Below are 21,886 nucleotides of genomic sequence, written 5' to 3'. Positions count from 1 at the left end.
TGTCTTCTACCGTGAAGATCGAGACAAAATATTTGTTCAACGTCTCTGCCATTTCCCTGTTCCCCATTATTAATTCCCCAGTCTCATCCTCTAGGGGATCAACATTTACTTTAGCCACTCTTTTCCTTTTTATATACCTATAGAAATTCTTACTATCTGTTTTTATATTTCGTGCTAGTTTACTTTCATAATCTATCTTCCCTCTCCTTATCATTTTTTTAGTCGTTCTTTGCTGGCTTTTAAAAGTTTCCCAATCCTCTGGCCTTCCACCAGTCTTGGCCATATTGTATGCCCTTATTTTCAAATTGATACCATCCCTTATTTCATTAGTTAGCTACAGATGGTTATCCCTTCTATTACAGTCTTTCTTTCTCATTGGGATATATTTTTGTTGCCAGTTATGAAATATCTCCTTAAATGTCTGCCACTGCCCATCAACCATCCCATACTTTAATCTATTTTCCCAGTCCACTTTAGCCAACTCTGCCTTCATACCTTTGTAGTCTCCTTTATTTAAGCTTAGGACACTGGCTTGTGATCCAACTTTCTCACCCTCCAACTTAATTTGAAATTCAACTATGTTATGGTCACTCACTCCTAGAGGATCCTATACTACGAGATCATTTATTAATCCTTTCTCATTACACAGTACCAGATGTAAGATAGCCTGCTCCCTGGTTGGTTCCGCAATGTACTGTTCAAGGAAACTATCCCGAATACACTCTATGAACTCTTCCTCAAGGCTACCCTGGCCAATTTGCTTTGTCCAATCAATATGAAGGTTAAAATCGCCCATGATTATTGCCGTTCCTTTTTTACAAGCCTCCATTATTTCTTGATTTATACTCCATCCAACAGTGTAGCTACTGTTAAGCGGACCTATAGACTATGCTCACCAGCAACTTTTTCCCCTTATTATTCCTTATCTCCACGCAAACTTATTCAACATCTGAGCCAATATCGTTTCTCACTAACGCACTGATCTCATCTGTTATTAACAGTGCTACCCCACCTCCTTTTCCTTTCTGTCTATCCTTCCGAATTGTCAAATACCCCATAATATTTAGTTCCCAGCCTTGATCACCTTTTGACCATGTTTCTGTAATGGCTATCAGATCATACCCATTTGTATCTATTTCTACCATCAACTCATCTATTTTGTTACGAATGCTGCGTGCATTCAGATAAAGAGCTTTAAATTTGTTTTTTTTAATGCTTTGACCCTACTTTCTGATTGACCTTTATGTTTATACATTCTGTCCCTTCCTGTCACGCTCGAGTTTTCATTTCCTCCAGTGCTATCATATCTTGCCTTCTCCTTATTCTTTGGCGTTTAAAATTTTTGCTCACCTGAACCCTCTTCCCCCCCACTAATTCATTTAAAGTCCTCTCTACAGCCCTAGTTATTTGACTCGCCAGGACCAAAGCTCATGAAACATCTTGGATATGTTTTCTGACTCCATTACTGGACCATAGAAATTCAGCATGGATTTGCAGACTTTGATGACTTCTTTGATCTCATCGTGGAGATGCAGCGGCAAGCTGATCAAGGTGGACTTGATGTGCTCCAGAAGTGAGCGGTTCATTTCCACAGTCCCAAATCTGATCAGCTTCCCAAGTACATTAAAGGCCGCAGCTCTCACTTTCTGATGTTGATTTTCAAAGTAAGGCTGAACTGCCAGTGCTACATCACCAAGAATCAGATTCCTGGCTAAGCAGCCGACAACTTTATTTGAAAAAGACCGTGTAATTATTTCCTGCTTGAGGTCATCATCAGCAGAAGAATTGTATGCCACACAATCTGTAACCTCATGGCTCAGCATATCCCTCACTCTATCATTACCATCAAGTCATGGGACCAATCCTGGTTCAATGAGGAATGTAGAAGAGGTGTACTGGTGTACAGCACCAGGTGTACCTAAAAATGAGGTGCCAACCTGGGGAAGCTGCAACACAGGACTACATTTATGCAGAAGCAGCATGCCATAGATAGCTAACCAATCCCACAACTCAACGGATCAGATCAAAGCTCTGCAGTCCGGCCACCTCCAGTCGGGAATGCTGGTGGACAATTAGAAAATTAATGGGAAAAGCAGGCTCCATGAACATCCCCATCCTCAATGATAACGGAGCCCAGCATGTGAGTGCAAAAGACAAGGCTGAAGCGTTTGCAACAATCTTCAGCCAGAACTGTTGAGTGGATGATTCATCTCAATCTCCTCCTCAGGTCTCCACCATCAAATAAGCCAGTCTTCAGCCCATTCGATTCACTCCACCTGATATCAAGAAATGGCTGAGCGCACTGGATAAAATGAAGGCTAAGGGCCTCGTCAACATCCCGGCTGTTGTGCTGAAGACTTGTGCTTCAGAACTAGCTGCGCCTCTAGCCAAGCTGTTCCAGTACAGCTACAACAGTGGCATCTACCCAACAAAGTGGAAAATTGCCCAGGTATGTCCGTCCACAAAAAGGACAAATCCAATCATGCAATTATCACCCCATCAGCACACTCTCAATCATCGGCAAAGCAAGGTGTCATCGACAGTGCTATTAAGCGGCACGTACTCATCAATAGCCTGCTCACCATTGCATAGTTTGAGTTCCGCCAGGACCACTCGGCTCCAAACCTCATAACAGCCTTGGTCCAAACATGGGCAAAACATATGAATTCTAGAGGTGAGGTGAGAGTGACATCCCTTGATATCAAGATAGCATTTAACCGAGTGTGGCATCAAGGAGCCCTAGTAAAATTGAAGTCTATGGGAATCAGTGGTAAAGCTCTCCACTGGCTGGAGTCATATCTAACACAAAGGATGATAGTTGTGGTTGTGTTCCAGGTGCTTGTGGTTCTGTGGAGGAAGGGCCAGTTATTTTAGTGCCAGGACATTGCTGCAGGAGTTCCTCGGGGTAGTGTCCTAGACCCAACCATCTTCAGTTGCTTCATCAATGACCATCACTCCATTATGTCAAAAGTGAGGACTGCACAGTGTTTAGTTCCATTCGCAACCCCTCAGATAATAAAACAGTTCCTGCCTGCATATAACAAGCCCTGGACAACATTCAGGCTTGAACTGATAAGTGGCAGGTAACAGTTGCACCACACAAGTGCCGGACAATGACCATCTTTTTCGGACGCACGCGCACACACACAGGACAAAACTTTGAATTTCAAATCCCTCCATGGCTTCACCTTACCCTATCTCAGCAATCTCTTCCAGCCCTACATCCCTCCGAGAGCTCTGAAATCTGTTGGAAGTAAGGCGAGAGGAAAAAAATATCCTTTTGTAAATAAATTGGATTAAATCCAAAGTGGGTCTGGTGTTTGATATTTCACCATCTTATGAATTTACTGGCATAATACCAAAAATACAACACAAATCCCAGGGTGCAGTGTTACTGATAAACAAGATCATTTTTAATCCCTGGGATAGAGAATCAGTATTTACAAAGCCTGAACTGCAAGACAAAATGGGTGGGGTGGGGGGTGCGGGGAATGGGGCATTATAGTAACTGGACAGATTTATCACAATATAACCCATTCCTGCCAATCAGGAGGAATACACAGGCCAAGGACCTGTAATTACAGAAGGGTGAAACATCTGACACTTCAGATGCATATTTTGTCAGTTTCATGTTGTCATTTGATGGGACAAACCATAGTGGATTTTACAAAACTGAAGGCATGTATTGCAGAAAATATATTTAAAATTAAAACTAATTAGCACTTTAGTTCATTTGAAGATAGAATGTTGATATTTGGACTACAATGAATGAATAATACTCCAATTGTTTTGTATTTGTAGAATATCTTGCCTTTTCTACTAAATTTATTCTTTAAATAAAGTGAACAGCCTATTTTTCTCACTGCAGAGGAATCATTCTTACTGCAATATTATATACTGCCTACATAGAAAGATTGTAAAATTCTAAAAAAGGAACTGTTCGCAAGGAAAAATTGATACAGTCTGTATAGTTGTCATGAAAAGTGCATATACTGAGCCTTCTAATTGTTAAGTGTGCAGGGCCGAAATTGCCCCTTTCTATGGGCCCAAGTTTCGGGTGGAGTTGCTCCTAGTTTTTTGGAGCAATTAGTTTAGTTTGGAGTAGGTTAGAAATTGCAATTCTTGGATATTAGTTTGCTCCCGTTCTAGTGAGTTAGTTTAGGTTGGCTTTAGGTAAGGTACTTTTTTTTCAAAAGGGGGTGTGTCCAGCCACTCAGGCCTGTTTTGCAAGTTTCGGCAGTGAAAACTTACTACAAACTAACTTAGGATGGAGTAAGTATCCACTTTTGTAAGTTCTGAAAAACCTTACCTAGAGTTAAGTTTAGTGCAGGCACAGCCAGAGACAGCGGGTGGGAAGCATTAAACACAAAGGGCACATCAACATCACAACAGCGGGGGGTAAGAGAAGTTAGAGGATTTTCCATAAACACCTTCACAACAATATTAAAGAAGCAAAGTACATTTAAAGCACTAAGCACTAAAAAAAGCAGTACATTTAAAGCACCAAGCACTAAACAAAGCACAAAAAGTAATAAGCAATTAATTAATAAAAAATAGAAGGAACCCTGCACCTAAAGCACCAAGACCAAAGTAATAAGTAATCAATCAATAAAAAATAGAAGTCCTACCTTTATGTGAAGGGAAGATGTCTCTGTCAGTGTGTCTCTCTGTAGTGTCTCTCTCTCTCTCTGTATCTGACAGTGAGGGGTGCGGGGGTGTGTGTGTGTGTGGTGTGTGTCTGTGTGTGTGTGTATGTGTGGGAGTGGGGGAGGGTGTGGGAGGGGTGGGGGGTGTGTGTGTGGGGGGGGGGGAAGGGTGTGTGTGTGGGGGGGGGAGGGTGTGTGTGTGGGGGGGGGAGGGGTTATATGTGTGTGGGGGGGGTGAGTGTGTGTGTGTGTGGGGGGATGGGAGGGGTGTGTGTGTGTGTGTGGGGGGGGCGGTGGGTGTGTGTGGGAGGATGGGTGTGTGTGTGGGGGGGTGGGTGTTTGTGGGGGGTGTGGGGGAGAGGCTGGAAGGAGGCAACCCTGCTCTCTCCTCCGGCCCTTCGATCATTGAGTGCCCCCCAACCCACGCTCCTCTATCCCTTGCCACGCTCCTTCCTCCATCCCTTGCCATCCCTTGCCATCCCCCTCCCCTCCCCTCGCCCCCCATCCCCCCTCCCCTCCCCCATCCACTCCCCCCCATCCCCATCCCCCTCCCCCATCCCCCCCTCCCCTCCCTTCCCCCCCATTCCCCTACTCCCCTCCCCCCCATTCCCCATCCCCCCTCCCCTCCCCTCGCCTCCCGTCCCATCCCCCCCTCCTCTCCCCACATCCTCCCTAACCCCCATCCCCCCTCCACTCTGCCCTCCCCTCCTTCACTCTGCCCCCTCCCCTCCCCCATCCCCATCCCCTCTCGCCTCCCCAATCCCCCTCCCCTCCCCCCCACCCCCCTCATCCCCCCTCCCCTCTCCCCTACCCCCTCCCATCCCCCCTCCCCTCCCCCTACCCCCTCCCATCCCCCCTCCCCTCCCCCTTATCACCCTCTCACCTCCCCCCTCATCCCCCTCCCCTCCCCCCTGCCATCCCCCTCCCATCCCCCTCCCCTCCCCACCCCATCCCCCCCATCCCTCCCATCCCTCCCCTCCCCCATCCACGCTCCCCTCCCCTGCCATCCCCCTCCCCTCCCCCCCCATCTCCCCTCCCGTCCCCTCCCCTCCACTCCCCTCCCCCCATCCCTCCTCCCCCACATCTCCCTCCCATCCCTCCTCCCCCACATCTCCCTCCCCATCCCCTCTCCCCTCTCCCATCCGCCCCCCCTCCCCCATCCCCCCTCCCCCATCCCCTCCCCCTCTACTCCCCCCCTCCCCTCCCCATCCCCCCTCCCCATCCCCCATCCCCCTTCCCCCTCCCCTCCCCCCCATCCCCATCCCCCTCCCCATCCCCCATCCCCATCTCCCCTCTCCCCGTCTCCCCCCTCCCCTCTCCCCATCCCCCCTCCTCCCTCCCCTCTCCCCATCTCCCCTCTCCCCATCCCCCCTCCCCGGTACCCACGCTCTTCCCCCCCCTCGCCCCCCCCACCCCGGTATCCACGCCCTGCTCCCCCACCCCACTCCACCCCTGGTACCCACGCTCTTCCGAGCCATTGCGCAGATGTGCATGCTCCAGCTCGCCTGCGCAACGCTGCCGGCTCTGAGAAGAAGGCATGATCCCTAGTCCCGCCCCCTGCAGACAGTCTCCTCCCCAGGGAGACTACGCTGTGCCACGCCACTCCATGCCATGGTCCAGGAGGACCGGAGAATTGCTGCAGAATATTCCGGCGCACCTTCAAGCCCAGGCAGGTCACGTAAGTCTCGGAGGTGCGCCATTTTCACCAGATGCCTAAACTTGGGCCCTATGAGAGCCACCAACAAGTAGCCTGGCATCCCCTCTTGGGTGCCAGGCCGCTGGCTCGGCCAAAACCCTCCCTTGTGGCCCAGTGTTTTCCACTAAAGTGGCTGCAGAGTTCGCAGCAGCCCTTCCCTTTAACTGAAGGGGAGGGACCTTGTGACACATCGGCACGTCCGCGGCGCTGATGACTCGGAGCGACGGCCCTTCCGACCCGTCCACACTTCCGCCCAGCTGATGAACCCACATCCACCCCGCTCCCAAAAAAAAACAGAGAGCTGAATTTCTCCGGATTGTCCGCCCCATGCATTGGAGCGGACAGGATACTTAAAAAAACGGAAGGGGCAGAGGGCAAGTTCGGCCCCTGCGTGTTTAATATAGATGAGACAATAGTATTGGTGAGCCAGAGGATATGCTTATGAGTGGCATTGCGTTGAAGCATGACAACTAACGTGTGACAAGAAGTAAATGTGATATTTGCAGGAAGTGCAGACGATGTACAAAATTTTCAATATATTACAGATTAATAGAAAAAAATAAAGCATGTGCTTTCTTTTCAAGGTTCACGCTGTGAGATGGATGTTAACGAGTGTGACACAAACCCTTGTCAAAATGGTGGAACGTGTCAGAATACAGCGGAGAGTTACATCTGTCACTGCCCAGCAAGAAATGAAGTTTTTTATGGAGGCAAAAACTGTACAGACATTCTGACTGGCTGTGAGAATCATGAGTGCCAGCACAGAGCTGCATGTATCCCTTACCTAAAGGATGCACAACATAGGTACCATTGCCTCTGTGCTAATGGTTACATGGGTTTGAACTGTCAAATATCAACAACCTTTTCCTTTGCACTCAGTGGATATCTTCGTATTAAAACAGCAAGTGTCAGGAAACATGAGGAGTCAATGGATAAACTTCTTTACCGTGTATTCCTAAGGTGCAGAACTGTACTGTCCAGTGCAATTATATTTCATAGAGGGAACAAAGATACATTTATGAAACTGGAAGTGCTCAATGGGCATTTATCTGCATCTCTGCAAATGAATAATCAGCTGGTTGCAGGTCTTGGCATTTTTAAGAATGTAAGTGATGGTGACTGGCATACTGTGGAAGTGACATTAGGCAATGACTTTTCTGTCAAACTCCTGGACAATTCATGTCCAGAAGAATGTGTGATCCAAAAGTTTGTTGGGCTGGAGAGCGGTCAACTCGCTTCTGCATTTGCAAACACCTTTTTTGCGGGCACGGGAGATGAGTACAGAGATTTTCAAGACGCCACCAAGGTCATCCAGCCTCAGCCTTATTTTATTGGTTGCCTCCAGGATGTGGAGGTGGATTCGCAAATCATTGACGTTGAAAATCTTTCAGTTAATTCAACACTGAATGTCAAGCCAGGGTGCAGCAAGAGTGAATGGTGCCAGAGGAACCCATGCCAGAGCAAGGGTCAATGCATTGATTTGTGGCTAAATTACAAATGTGAATGTTTCAGACCATACATTGGATTTAACTGTTCGGAAGGTAAATAGCCCAAATAATATTTCAAGGTTTGAAATTACTCCTTTCTATTTGCTTTGATGTGAAGTATCTTCACTGCATATGTTACTTACTGTTATTTAAGTACTGGGATTTAATTGTATATCATAGAATCATAGAAATTTACAGCACAGAATGAGGCCATTCGGCCCATCGTGTCTGTGCCGTCCAAAAAAGAGCTAGCCAGTCAAATCCCACTTTCCAGCTCTAAGTCCGTAGCCTTGTAGTTTACGTCATTTCAAGTGCACATCCAAGTACTTTTTAAATGCGATGAGGGTTTCTGCCTCAACCATCCTTTCAGGCAGAGAGTTCCAGACCTCGACCACCTCCGGGTGAAAAAAGTTCTCCAAAACTCCCCTCTAATCCTTCTATCAATTACTTTAAATCCATGGATAGTTTTATGTTGAGTAATTACCAAAATAGATCATAAGGCTACATAAACACTCATTTCAACATAAAATATTTTAATATTTCTTTGATCATTTTAGATTAATGATAAAACTATTATAAAAATAAGTAATACCAGCAATAAATTGTCTCACAAAGTCATAACCAGAAATTATTCAAATTTATAATTAGCAAAAGCATCTGAATGAATTCCAACTAAATTTTTAATTTTGAGTGATAAAACCCTCCCTTTACCATCTTTACAGTAATTACATTTGCTTTTGTAAATTTCATCCATTCTCCAGCAGTTTTTCACATCTGTATTTTAATTTTGGCATCTGGTTTTACTGAGAGTCACATAAAACGTGTGCAGTTTGCAGCCGGACTCTGGGATATAAATTGATCTTGGGCTGTAGAGCAAAACGAGCGAGAGTGAATCAGCCGCCCGTCTCCCACCCCACCTGATATTCATTCCAATTTACTTCAATGGAAAAGGGTATTCAGGCAGACTGAAAAACAGACTGCTGATTGAACATAAGAACATAAGAATTAGGAACAGGAGTAGGCCATCTAGCCCCTCGAGCCTGCTCCGCCATTCAACAAGATCATGGCTGATCTGGTCGTGGACTCAGCTCCACTTACCCGCCCGCTGCCCATAACCCTTAACTCCCTTATTGGTTAAAAATCTATCTATCTGTGACTTGAATACATTCAATGAGCTAGCCTCAACTGCTTCCTTGGGCAGAGAATTCCACAGATTCACAACCCTCTGGGAGAAGAAATTCCTTCTCAGCTCGGTTTTAAATTGGCTCCCCCATATTTTGAGGCTGTGCCCCCTAGTTCTAGTCTCCCCAACCAGTGGAAACAACCTCTCTGCCTCTATCTTGTCTATCCCTTTCATTATTTTAAATGTTTCTATAAGATCACCCCTCATCCTTCTGAACTCCAACGAGTAAAGACCCAGTCTACTCAATCTATCATCATAAGGTAACCCCCTCATCTCTGGAATCAGCCTAGTGAATCGTCTCTGTACCCACTCCAAAGCTAGTATATCCTTCCTTAAGTAAGGTAACTAAAACTGCACGCAGTACTCCAGGTGCGGTCTCACCAATACCCTGTACAGTTGCAGCAGGACCTCCCTGCTTTTGTACTCCATCCCTCTCGCAATGAAGGCCAACATTCCATTCGCCTTCCTGATTTCCTGCTGCACCTGCAAACTAACTTTTTGGGATTCATGCACAAGAACCCCCAGGTCCCTCTGCACCGCAGCATGTTGTAATTTCTCCCCATTTAAATAATATTCCCTTTTACTGTTTTTTTTTTCCCAAGGTGGATGACCTCACACTTTCCGACATTGTATTCCATCTACCAAATCTTAGCCCATTCGCTTAACCTATTTAAATCTCTGTGCAGCCTCTCTGTGTCCTCTACACAACCCGCTTTCCCACTAATCTTTGTGTCATCTGCAAATTTTGTTACACTACACTCTGTCCCCTCTTCCAGGTCATCTATGTATATTGTAAACAGTTGTGGTCCCAGCACTGATCCCTGTGGCACACCACTAACCACCGATTTCCAACCCGAAAAGGACCCATTTATCCCGACTCTCTGCTTTCTGTTAGCCAGCTAATTCTCTATCCATGCTAATACATTTCCACTGACTCCGTGTACCTTTATCTTCTGCAGTAATCTTTTGTGTGGCACCTTATCGAATGCCTTTTGAAAATCGAAATACACCACATCCATCGGTACACCTCTATCCACCATGCTCGTTATATCCTCAAAGAATTCCAGTAAATTAGTTAAACATGATTTCCCCTTCATGAATCCATGCTGCGTCTGCTTGATTGCACTATTCATATCTAGATGTCCCGCTATTTCTTCCTTAATGATAGTTTCAAGCATTTTCCCCACTACAGATGTTAAACTAACCAGCCTAGAGTTACCTGCCTTTTGTCTGCCCCCTTTTTCAAACAGAGGCATTACATTAGCTGCTTTCCAATCCGCTGGTATCTCGACTGTCATTTTTCAGTTAGTTCGCCAATCCTCTATCCATGCTAATATATTACCCCCAACCCTGTGAATTTTTATCTTGTGCAGTAACCTTTTATGTGGCACCTTATCAAATGTCTTCTGGAAGTCCAAATACACCACATCCACTGGTTCCCCTTTATCCACCCTGTTTGTTACATCCTCAAATAATTCCAGCACATTTGTCAAAAATGACTTCCACTTCATAAATCCATGCTGACTCTGCCTGACTGAATTTTGCTTTTCCAAATGTCCTGCTATTGCTTCTTTAATAATGGACTCCAACATTTTCCCAACCACAGATGTTAGGCTAACTGGTCTATAGTTTCCAGCTTTTTGACTGCCTCCTTTTTTAAATAGGGGCATTACATTTGCAGTTTTCCAATCTGCTGGGACCTCCCCAGAATCCAGGGAATTTTGGTAAATTACAACCAATGCATCCACAATCCCTGCCGCTACTTCACTTAAAACCATAGGATGCAAGCCATCAGGTCCAGGGGATTTATCTGCTTTTAGTCCCATTATCTTACTGAGTACCACCTCCTTAGTGATTGTGATTGTGTTAAGTTCCTCCCCTCCATAGCCCCTTGACTATCCACTGTTGGAAAATTGTTAGTGTCCTCTACCGTAAAGACTGATACAAAATATTTGTTCAGAGTTTCTGCCATCTCCATGTTCCCCATTACAAATTCCCCGGTCTCGTCCTCTAAGGGACCAACATTTACTTTAGCCACTCTTTTCCTTTTTATATACCTATAGAAACTCTTGCTATCTATTTTTATATTTTGTGCTGGTTTACTTTCATAGTCTATCTTCCCTTTCCTAATCATTGTTTTAATCATTTTTTGCTGGCTTTTAAAGGCTTCCCAGTCTTCTGTCCTCCCGCTAGTTTTGGCCACTTTGTATGCCCTTGTTTTTAATTGAATACCGTACTTTATTTCTTTAGTTAGCCATGGATGGCTATCTATTCTCTTACACCCTTTCCTCCTCACTGGAATATATTTTTCTTGAGAGTTGTGAAATGTCTCCTTAAATGTACACCACTGTTCCTTAACCATCCTACACTTTAATCTATTTTCCCAGTCCAATTTAGCCAACTCTGCCCTCATACCTTCATAGTCTCCTTTATTTAAGCTTCGTACACTGGTTAGAGATCCAACTTTCTCACCCTCTATCTGAATTTGAAATTCAATCATGCTATGATCACTCATTCCAAGGGGATCCTTTACGAGGAGATTGTTGATTAATCCTGTCTCATTACACAGGACCAGATCTAAGATAGCCTGCCCCCTGATTGGTTCCGTTACATACTGCTCAAGGAACCCGTCCCTTATGAACCCTATGAACTCCTCCTCAAGGCTACCCTGACCAATTTGATTTGTCCAATCAATATCGAGGTTAAAATCACCCATGATTATTGCTGTTCCCTTTCTCACACCCCCACTATTTCCTGGTTTATGTTCTGACCAACAGAGTTGCTACTGTTAGGGGACCTATAGACTACACCCAGCAGTGACTTTTTCCCCTTATCTTTCCTTATCGCCACCCAAACTGTTTCAACATCCTTATCATTTGAGCCAATATTGTTTCTCACTATTGCAGTAATTCCATCCTTTATCAATAGAGCTACCCCACCTCCTTTTCCTTCCTGTCTGATCTACTGGATTGTCAAATACCCCTGAATATTTAATTCCAAGTCCTGGTCACTTTGCAACCACGTCTCTGTAATGGCTATCAGATCATACCCACTTGACTCAATATGTGCCATCAACTTATCTATTTTGTTGCAAATGCTACGTGCATTTAGACAAAGTGGCTTTAAATTTGTTTTTTTTACCCTTTTTTCCTGCTTGTTTCCTCTCCTTCAAACTCACTTTCTTTATTTTTGCTTTCTAATTCCAGCTTTTCTTCCCTCTCTATGCTGAATCTATTCTCAGGTCCCCATCCCCTGCCAAGCTAGTTTAAACCCTCCCCAACAGCACGAGCAACCCCCCCCCCCCACCCCCAACCCCCTGCGATGATATTGGTCCCGGCTCTGTTGAGGTGCAACCCGTCCGGCTTGTACAGGTCCCACCTCCCCCAACGGCGGTCTCAATGCCTCAGGAAACTAAAGCCCTCACGCCTGCACCATCTCTCCAGCCACGCATTTATCTGCTCTATCCTCCTATTTCTGTACTCACTAGTTTGTGTTACTGGAACTAATCCGGAGATTACTACCTTTGAGGTCCTGCTTTTTAATCTCTCTCCTAGCTAACTAAACTCTGCCTGCAGGACTTCATCCCTCTTCCTATCTATGTCATTTGTACTGATGTGGACCACGACCTCTGGCTGTTCACCCTCTCCCCCCAGAATGCCCTGCAGCCGCTCAGTGACATCCTTGACCCTGGCACCAGGGAGGCAACATACCATCCTGGAGCCAGGTCTGCGGCCGCAGAAACACCTGCCTGCACCCCTGACTATTGAATGCCCTACCACTATAGCTCTTTCATTCTTTTTCCTCCCCCCCCGTGCAGCTGAGCCATGGACTTGGCTCTCGCTGCACTCCCCAGAGCCACCATCGCCCTACATAGAAGTTACTACATAGACACAGGCCATTCGACCCAACCAGTTCATGTCGATAGTTACCCTCTACGCAAACAAATAGTTCTTATTACGTTTACCCACCCTGTTCCCATTTCCTTTTAATCCCTTTTTCTTTGTTCACCTATCCAATCTAATCTTTAATGTTGTCAGTGTCTGCCTCACCCACTAACCCTGGAAGTGAATTCCAGGCCTCACAACTCTCTGTGTGAAAAAGTTTCTCCTGCTCGCTGCTAATCTTGTATCTATGGTCCTTGGTTCTTGACCCCCCTCGACTACTGGAAACAGTCTGCTTCGATCCACCCAGTCCCATCCTTCAAACACTTCTATTATAATCGCCCCGTAATCTGTGTTCTAACCAAAAAAGATCACATTTTTCAAGCCTTTTTATTTGTATTTCCTCATTCCAGGCAGCGTCCTAGTGAATCTGCATTGTACCCTCATTAAAGTTTCAATATCCTTCCAATAGTACAGCCCAATACTGCACACAGTACTCGAACTGAGGTCTTATTAAGGTTTTATAAAGGCTCATCATTAGCTCTTGGCTTTTATATTCTAAATCTCTTGAGATGAAACCTAGAATTCTATTAGCTTCTTTACATCATTATCAACCTGATAATGTTCTGTGAACCTATATCCCCAGTCCCTCAGTGCTTTCACTGCACAAACCTACTTCCATTCAGTGTATAATTACTGCTGCATGAACCAATTGCATCATCTCATACTTACATTAAATTCCATCTGCCATTTCTTAGCTCATTCGCCCATCTTATCAATATCCCTTTAAATTTCCTTTGGTCTTCTAAAAAAATTAACTTTACCACTTATTTTGGTATAACCTGCAAATGTTGACACCACTCCCTCACGACCTACATCCAAATCATTGATATGCACAGTGAACAGAAGTGTCATTCAGGCCCCGGTGGCATTTTAAGGGCCTACTGAGTAGGAAACCTGTTGTGGATACTCCACTGGGATGACGAAGGTGATCCTTTAAGGTAAGTCAGAAATGTATCTTAGTGGTGCCAGGATGAACAGAGGGCTCCACAAAGGAAGTCTGGATCTCTGATGTCCTGGGCTCCTCCCTCCCCCCCTCCCCCCGCAATTGTGATCCGCCCAAAGCCGGCCAACTGTTCCTTTGCGCCCATTTTGGATGGGCAGCTGGATGGCAGATTGCAAATGAGGGCCGGGAGTTAAAATAGTCCAGGCCTCAAACTGATGACATTGGGTGGGTTCGATGACCCCTGCACCCACCCAATATCCACTCCCAGTTAAAACCCCCACCAGGTTTTCCGCTGCGCTTCCAGCGAAGTTAAGACAGCAGAGCGCAAGCAGCTCTAAGGAAATTCCCAGCCCATGTAGTGTCAAACCCAAGCTTGGTTAGAGACTACTTTCCCCAATTCTTTTGCTCTGAAGTAGACCAGTGCTGAGTAAGCCTGCCCTCATTTCTCGCCTGAGATATTCCCACCACGTTTTTTTTGCCATTGAGCCTTGACCAACCAAATGCTTCCTGGGCTTTTATTTCTGAAAATCTGGTTATTTCTATTCTGTAAGAAAATGCCCCCAATGTGAGAACGTGTCTCGGGGGTGAGGGAGGGGGAGGGAGCATGTTGGTGGTGGTGGGACCAACTTTCTTGATACAAGTACTGAATTATCAAGGTAGTATGGAGATAGTTAAGTGGGATCATTTGATAGACTTTCAAAACCTTCACTTCCAGTTTGTGAGAATCATTGAGTGCTTTTCAAGAACAGTTTAGAGGTCCATTTCTACAAAGCCAGTTACAATAGTCAGGTAAATTAATAATGATTTTATATGAGCTAAAGATCTCTTCAATATTTTGGGATGTTTCAATAATTTTTAATTGCTTTATAAATAAGACATATTTTTTACAAGATTGTTAATCTACTTTCCTTGTCTTTTAACAGAAGTAATTCCAGGCAGATTTGGCCATGAAGATTCCAGAGGCTACGCTTTGTTTACCATTGATGATGATCCAGGGGAAGAGGTGAACATATCAATGTTTGTTCGCTCACGCAAACCAAATGGTTTGTTATTCGTCCTGAAGAACAGCAGTGCTCAGTATCTTCAGATAGGGTTGGACACTGGTAGAATTGTTGTTCAATCTCACTTATCCAAAACTCTCACAAGTGGTCACTACACTACTGACAGTGGTTTTCATTTAATAACTGTGAAGATCAAAAAAAACAACATGGAACTTGTTCAGTCGGGACAGGTGGTAGGCCACATTCATATTCATCCAATCAGAGTTCAAGCTGGTGACATGGCATATATCGGAGGCCTACCAGATCAGCTGGAACCAGCTCAAGATGGAAGATACTTTAAAGGATGTATCCAGGACTTAAAAATCAACAACAAAAGACTGGAGTTTTATCCCATTGGTGTCTCGGAGGCTTCCTACAGTAACAGAACACTTGTGAATGTAACAAGTGGCTGCATTGGTGACAATGTATGTAAGGTACGGTATACTGTTTTCAGCACACATCTTCATTTACCGAATCCTTCATCTATTCACGTTCCTATACAATACGAGGACAACCGATTGTAACGAGAAATCAGCGGATTGCCATAATCTCACATGCAAAACAGGTAGTTGTCATGAAGTGACACTGAAGGAGTCCACCATTCAGACCACTCCCTTCTCCAAAAGGTACGAGAGAGACACATATTAAAATAAAGAGGGGAAGTGGAGTGATTATAAATGGAGAAATGTGTTCCCCATTAAAACATATTTCTGTTCCCATAACTTTCTGAGCATGTCACCTACATGTCATGAATCCGATTTTAATCTAAAGTCAGAAATAGCCATTGAATAGCATGTGGCTGTCTTTTGACCTTTAATGCTTGATGTAATTATCATCCATGGAATTGTGTAGGTCTTTAACCTTATCATTAAGAAACCTTGTAAAGATTCTCTACTAAGATGTTCTGAACTGCCTGTAATATCATTAAAAACATTATTAAACAATAGGCTTCCAAACATAACTTCTCTCACTGCAAGTAATACAAAGGGAATAATTGCTTTTGCGGAAGAGCCTGACATTTTATTGTGACTGTTGTTTAAAAAAATATATATTTTTCTAAAAGTTACTTTCCTTGTTTTTCCCTGTCACGATGAAGTCTCCAGGCTCCATACATCATCCTCAGTTCAGCAAATTTTCTGGACATCTAGCTCCAGTTTGACTATGATGTGCCACTGCACTAATAGTAGATTTTCCACCCATCCCCCTTTCTCCACCAATATTGTTGGTGGATCTGGGCATGTGTTGGGAGAAAACCTGCCCGTGTATGCACTCCACCGACCCCCAGCCCCCAGTTACAAAGTGATGCAACTCCTGACCACACTTGTCACATGATCCTTTTATTATATACATCAGTAGTAGTTGCTGTACCACAGTAGTCCACTAGGTGGAGCAGTAGTTCCCTAGGGGAGCTCTATATTACACTATCTCCAAGGGCACAGAGGTTGCTGGGATCCCAACACAGCAGCAGACCCCAAAGGCTGCCACGTCACGGAGGAAGAAGTTCAACTTTCGGTTGGTCGTTTTTCCCTCATAAAATAGGGTTACCGGATTTCACATCTGTAGCCCCCAATCTGGACTGGAGATGTGCTGGGCACCATATTGGCTCAGGTGACTTAGACTTGTCCAGGACTCATACCTGAAACAGGCACTCCGATGCTTAAAAATGCAAATCGGGGTTGCAGAATCCCAAACGTGGAATTCAGATATAAAAGGGTGGACCTTGTGCTGCACATGCTCCGCCTTGTTGTACCAGATTTTGAGCGGCCTGATCAGTAGTCCTTATAGTGGACCGCAGAAGAAGCAGGAGATGCTCCACCTTGTCCACAAAACAGCTCCAGCCACTGCCACTTGTTCAAGGCTACACCAACCCCTCCGCCCACCCTTGGACCTCCTACTACCAACCACTCTTTCCCCCACCCTCACCCCACCCCTGCACCTGACCTGCCAGTTGGCTCATTTCCCACCCTTTTCCTTCTGGGAAGCTACAGCAGGGTTCCCATTTGGCGCTCACTGTTCACCGATACCATTTAAATCAGACCCAAATTTGACTCAAGCCTCAGGCAGCTCCTCCGACTCCGCGCATGTTTTAGGCACAAGTCACATTTCTCACCCCATGACTCCCCCTTTGACAAGACTCCCCCGTGGAAGTGGAGAAGCCCGCCTCCTGCATGCTAATGACCCTGTGATCAGAGATCCTGCTAGGGTCAAGGGGCACCTCCATTGTGGTTGGGGGCCCACCTGAGCAAAATGACCCCAGATCGGAAATTCTATCTCGCGTATGTAAACTGGAATTATTGTTTTAGGTACCAATGAGATAAAAACATTGTTTTACATACAATGACATAGAAATTACAGCACAGAAACAGGCCATTCGGCCCTGTTTACTTCAAGCATTTGTGCACCATAACCACCATTTTGGCTTCAGTACCACAGTTTAGTTTGATTCAGAACTGCAGTTGGCTTGAGTGATCTGAAAAAATGGTCAGATAACTTGCTCAAGCACAAGCAAAATGGTAAGATCAGTCGACATGTTTCATGCTTTATCCTCATGCTTAAAAAGTTTTACAGAAAATAAACACAATCATCACCATAATCGTACCACTTGTACTTGCATCATCTTGTTTCAGAAGACAGTTTCAGTTTCTTATGGGAATCAAGGGAAGGTAGAGTTGAGATCAAAGATCAGCCATTATCTTATTGAATGGTGGAGCAAGCTCGAGGGGCTGTGTGATCTACTCCTGCTGCTATTTCTTATATTCTTTTGAATGATAAAATCCAGCATCAGTAGGTTGCATTTTAAAAAGCTTCAGAACAAAACTTTGAGGAAATATCCTATTTGCTTCCATCTTACCACATTGTGGCTGTAAAACGCTTCCTAATTACAGAAACTAGATGATTATTTTTCACTTTTAATTTAAAACAAAGTCTTGTGGTGACACTAAGTGCTAAATACTGACACAGCCGAGTCTTAGAGTGTTCGACTCTCAATTAAGCAATCTCAGTTTAAATCCTAGTCTTGCTTGACAGTCACGCTCTGATCTACGTCAGCCGGCAATTTCCAAGTCTTGGCTGCAGCAATGGCTCAGTGGGGGAAGAGCAGGAAAACTGGATGGAGGAGAATCCCTTGCTGTACTGCTCAAATGGCCGTTCAATAAAGTAATGCTATTAAGATAATCTCACCCTCTCAACCGAGAAGGGAGTGCAAAAAGAATAATTTTTTTTGTTAAAAATACATCTTGATTACTCGGCGAGTTCAACCAGTGCAAAGCTTAAGTCCAGGAAGATTCCCAGTCTGTCCTGAGTGAGGTGATCATAGCCAGGGCATCAGTTGTGGAGCTGCCTTCAACAGCCCAAAATTAGGGAGGAAATAAATCATGCAGGGTTGCTGTTCCTACATAAGAACATAAGAATTAGGAACATCTAGCCCCTCGAGCCTGCTCCGTCTTTCAAAAAGATCTTGGCTGATCTGGCCGTGGACTCAGCTCCACTTACCCGTCCGCTCCCCATAACCCTTAATTCCCTTATTGGTTAAAAATCTATCTATCTGTGATTTGAATACATTCAATGAGCTAGCCTCAACTGCTTCCTTGGGCAGAGAATTCCACAGATTCACAACTCTCTGGGAGAAGAAATTCCTTCTCAACTCGGTTTTAAATTGGCTTCCCCGTATTTTGAGGCTGTGCCCCCTAGTTCTAGTCTCCCCGACCAGTGGAAACAACCTCTCTGCCTCTATCTGACATTGTATTCCATCTGCCAAACCTTAGCCCATTCGCTTAACCTATCTAATACTCTTTGCAGCCTCTCTGTGTCCTCTACACAACCCACTTTCCCACTAATCTTTGTGTCATCTGCAAATTTTGTTACACGACACTCTGTCCCCTCTTCCAGGTCATCTATGTATATTGTAAACAGTTGTGGTCCCAGCACCGATCCCTGTGGCACACCACTAACCACCGATTTCCAACCCGAAAAGGACCCATTTATCCCGACTCTGCTTTCTGTTAGCCAGCCAATTCTCGGTCCATGCTAATACATTTCCTCTGACTCCGCGTACCTTTATCTTCTGCAGTAACCTTTTGTGTGGCACCTTATCGAATGCCTTTTGGAAATCTAAATACACCACATCCATCGGTACACCTCTATCCACCATGCTTGTTATATCCTTAAAGAATTCCCGTAAATTAGTTAAACATGATTTCCCCTTCATGAATCCATGTTGCGTCTGCTTGATTGCACTATTCCTATCTACATGTCCCGCTATTTCTTCCTTAATGATAGCTTCAAGCATTTTCCCCACTACAGATGTTAAATTAACCGGCCTATAGTTACCTGCCTTTTGTCTGCCCCCTTTTTTAAACAGAGGCGTTACATTAGCTGCTTTCCAATCTGCTGGTACCTCCCCAGAGTCCAGAGAATTTTAGTAGATTATAACTAATGCATCTGCTATAACTTCCGCCATCTCTTTTAATACCCTGGGATGCATTTCATCAGGACCAGGGGACTTGTCTACCTTGAGTCCCATTAGCCTGTCCAGCACTACTTCCCTAGTGATAGTGATTGTCTCAAGGTCCTCCCTTCCCAAATTCCCGTGACCAGCAATTTTTGGCATGGTTTTTGTGTCTTCCACTGTGAAGACCGAAGCAAAATAATTGTTTAAGGTCTCAGCCATTTCCACATTTCCCATTATTAAATCCCCCTTCTCATCTTCTAAGGGACCAACATTTACTTTAGTCACTCTCTTCCGTTTTATATATCGGTAAAAGCTTTTACTATCTGTTTTTATGTTTTGCGCAAGTTTACTTTCGTAATCTATCTTTCCTTTCTTTATTGCTTTCTTAGTCATTCTTTGCTGTCGTTTAAAATTTTCCCAATCTGCTAGTTTCTCACTAACCTTGGCCACCTTATACACATTGGTTTTTAATTTGATACTCTCCTTTATTTCCTTGGTTATCTACGGCTGGTTATCCCTTCTCTTACCGCCCTTTTTTTTTCACTGGAATATATTTTTGTTGAGCACTATGAAAGAGCTCCTTAAAAGTCCTCCACTGTTCCTCAATTATGCCACCGTTTAGTCTGTGTTCCCAGTCTACTTTAGCTAACTCTGCCCACATCCCACTCTAGTCCCCTTTGTTTAAGCATAGTACGCTCGTTTGAGACACTACTTCCTCACCCTCAATCTGTATTACAAATTCAACCGTACTGTGATCACTCATTCCGAGAGGATCTTTTACTAGGAGATCGTTTATTATTCCTGTCTCATTACACAGGACCAGATCTAAGATAGCTTGCTCCCTTGTAGGTTCTGTAACATACTGTTCTAAGAAACAATCCCGTATGCATTCTATGAATTCCTCCTCCAGGCTACCCTGTGCGATTTGATTTGACCAATCGATATATAGGTTAAAATCCCCCATGATTACTGCAGTTCCTTTTTCACATGCCTCTATTATTCCCTTGATTATTGTCCGCCCCACCGTGAAGTTATTATTTGGGGGCCTATAAACTACGCCCACCAGTAACTTTTTCCCCTTACTATCTCTAATCGTGGAACAGTATTCCAGCTGATCGCTATCCAGTAACCCCCTCTCCCCACCACCACCTAGAAGTGCATGTGCGTGGGCTTCAGGTTAGGACAGGATCAGTTTGTCTGTTTCGTCTTCAATGGTGGAATATCTATTTCTAACTGTCACTTTTTAGGATCACACATGAATACTATCCAAATGGGTGAAGTAGTGGAGGGTAGCCTACACTTCTCCACAATATCAGCAAGGGGTCAAGACTTCAGGAAAGGAAGGGAGGGGAGAAACATCGATGAAAAAATTCAAACATCATTGAGAATTGTTGCATTTGAACATCTTTGTAGTTTGCATTTTTGTTGCATGGTGGACTTGCTGGAGTGAAATTGCTGATGCCATGCTGACCCCTCCATTTCCATTGAAATGAGGGGAATCTTTGTAAGTTTCAACATAATATACCCTGTGACGTCCTCAAGGAATGGCAGCATTCCCAGGCGAGTTGCTGCTTTTGTTGTTGCCACAAGATGATGCTGGTTGAATTCCTGTAACTACACATGATTAAGCTCCCTCAGCGGTTACAGAAGGTAATCGTGGAACAGTATTCCAGCTGATGCAATGGGGATGAAATGGTAATAAGAGAGACAATTAATTATGGATGAGTAGCAGTCACTGCTGTGTTGTTAGCTTTCAGGCTGTGTATGCAATTAGTTGTAGACCTTTGCTCAGATCACATGCTCCTTATAGTTATTACTTTGCTTACCTTATGTTATCCCTAGATATCCAAATAGAGGGTATATGATGTGTAGCAGTAGAATGCAATTCATATCTTACAACTGGGCTGACCAGGAGTTAGGGTTAATTTTATCAGTGGGATATGGATTATCAATGGCTCATATATTAGTTTGCATCACACATTAGCTAATTAAATGCTAAAAGTTAATGTAAATATTAAATACCAATTATTGTGCTCAGTGCTTTCAATGATTTCCCTATGAAACTCCTACAGGGCCACCTGCTCCTTATGGTGACATCAATTCCTTGAATACAAGATCAAGGAGGTTATGCTTGAACTATATAAAACACTGGTTAAGCCGCAGTTGGAGTACTGTGTGCAGTTCTGGTCACCACATTACAGGAAAGATGTGATTAAACTGGAAAGGGTGCAGAGGAGACTTATAAGAACATTGCCTGGACTGGAGAATTTTGGCTATGAGGAAAGATTGGAGATGCTGGGTCTGTTTTCTTTGGAACAGAGGAGGCTGAGGGGAGACCTGATTGAGGTGTATAAAATTATGAAGGACATGGATAGAGTGGATAGGAGGAACCTCTTTCTCTTGGCAGAGGGGTCAACAACCAGGGGGCATAGATTTAAAGTAATTGGGGGAGGTTTAGAGGAGATATGACAGGAAGTTTCTTCACCCAGAGGGTGGT

At 44.5% G+C, this 21,886-nt stretch overlaps 1 protein-coding gene across 1 annotated transcript in view; it reads left to right on the top strand.

Moving 5' to 3' along the window:
- The window catches only part of crb1 (crumbs cell polarity complex component 1), a 144,058-nt gene that overhangs the window by 44,323 nt on the left and 77,849 nt on the right, over positions 1 to 21,886 (top strand). The window contains exons 6-7 of the mRNA XM_070888256.1: positions 6,927 to 7,883; positions 14,823 to 15,373. Of these exons, the coding sequence (XP_070744357.1) occupies positions 6,927 to 7,883; positions 14,823 to 15,373 (1,508 nt within the window). The remainder of the gene's footprint in view (positions 1 to 6,926; positions 7,884 to 14,822; positions 15,374 to 21,886) is intronic.

Source organism: Pristiophorus japonicus, chromosome 8, assembly GCF_044704955.1.
Source record: "Pristiophorus japonicus isolate sPriJap1 chromosome 8, sPriJap1.hap1, whole genome shotgun sequence".
Taxonomy (NCBI): Eukaryota; Metazoa; Chordata; class Chondrichthyes; family Pristiophoridae; genus Pristiophorus; species Pristiophorus japonicus.
Note: the sequence above shows the minus strand (reverse complement) of the source record. Positions and strands in the feature narration are given on the sequence as shown.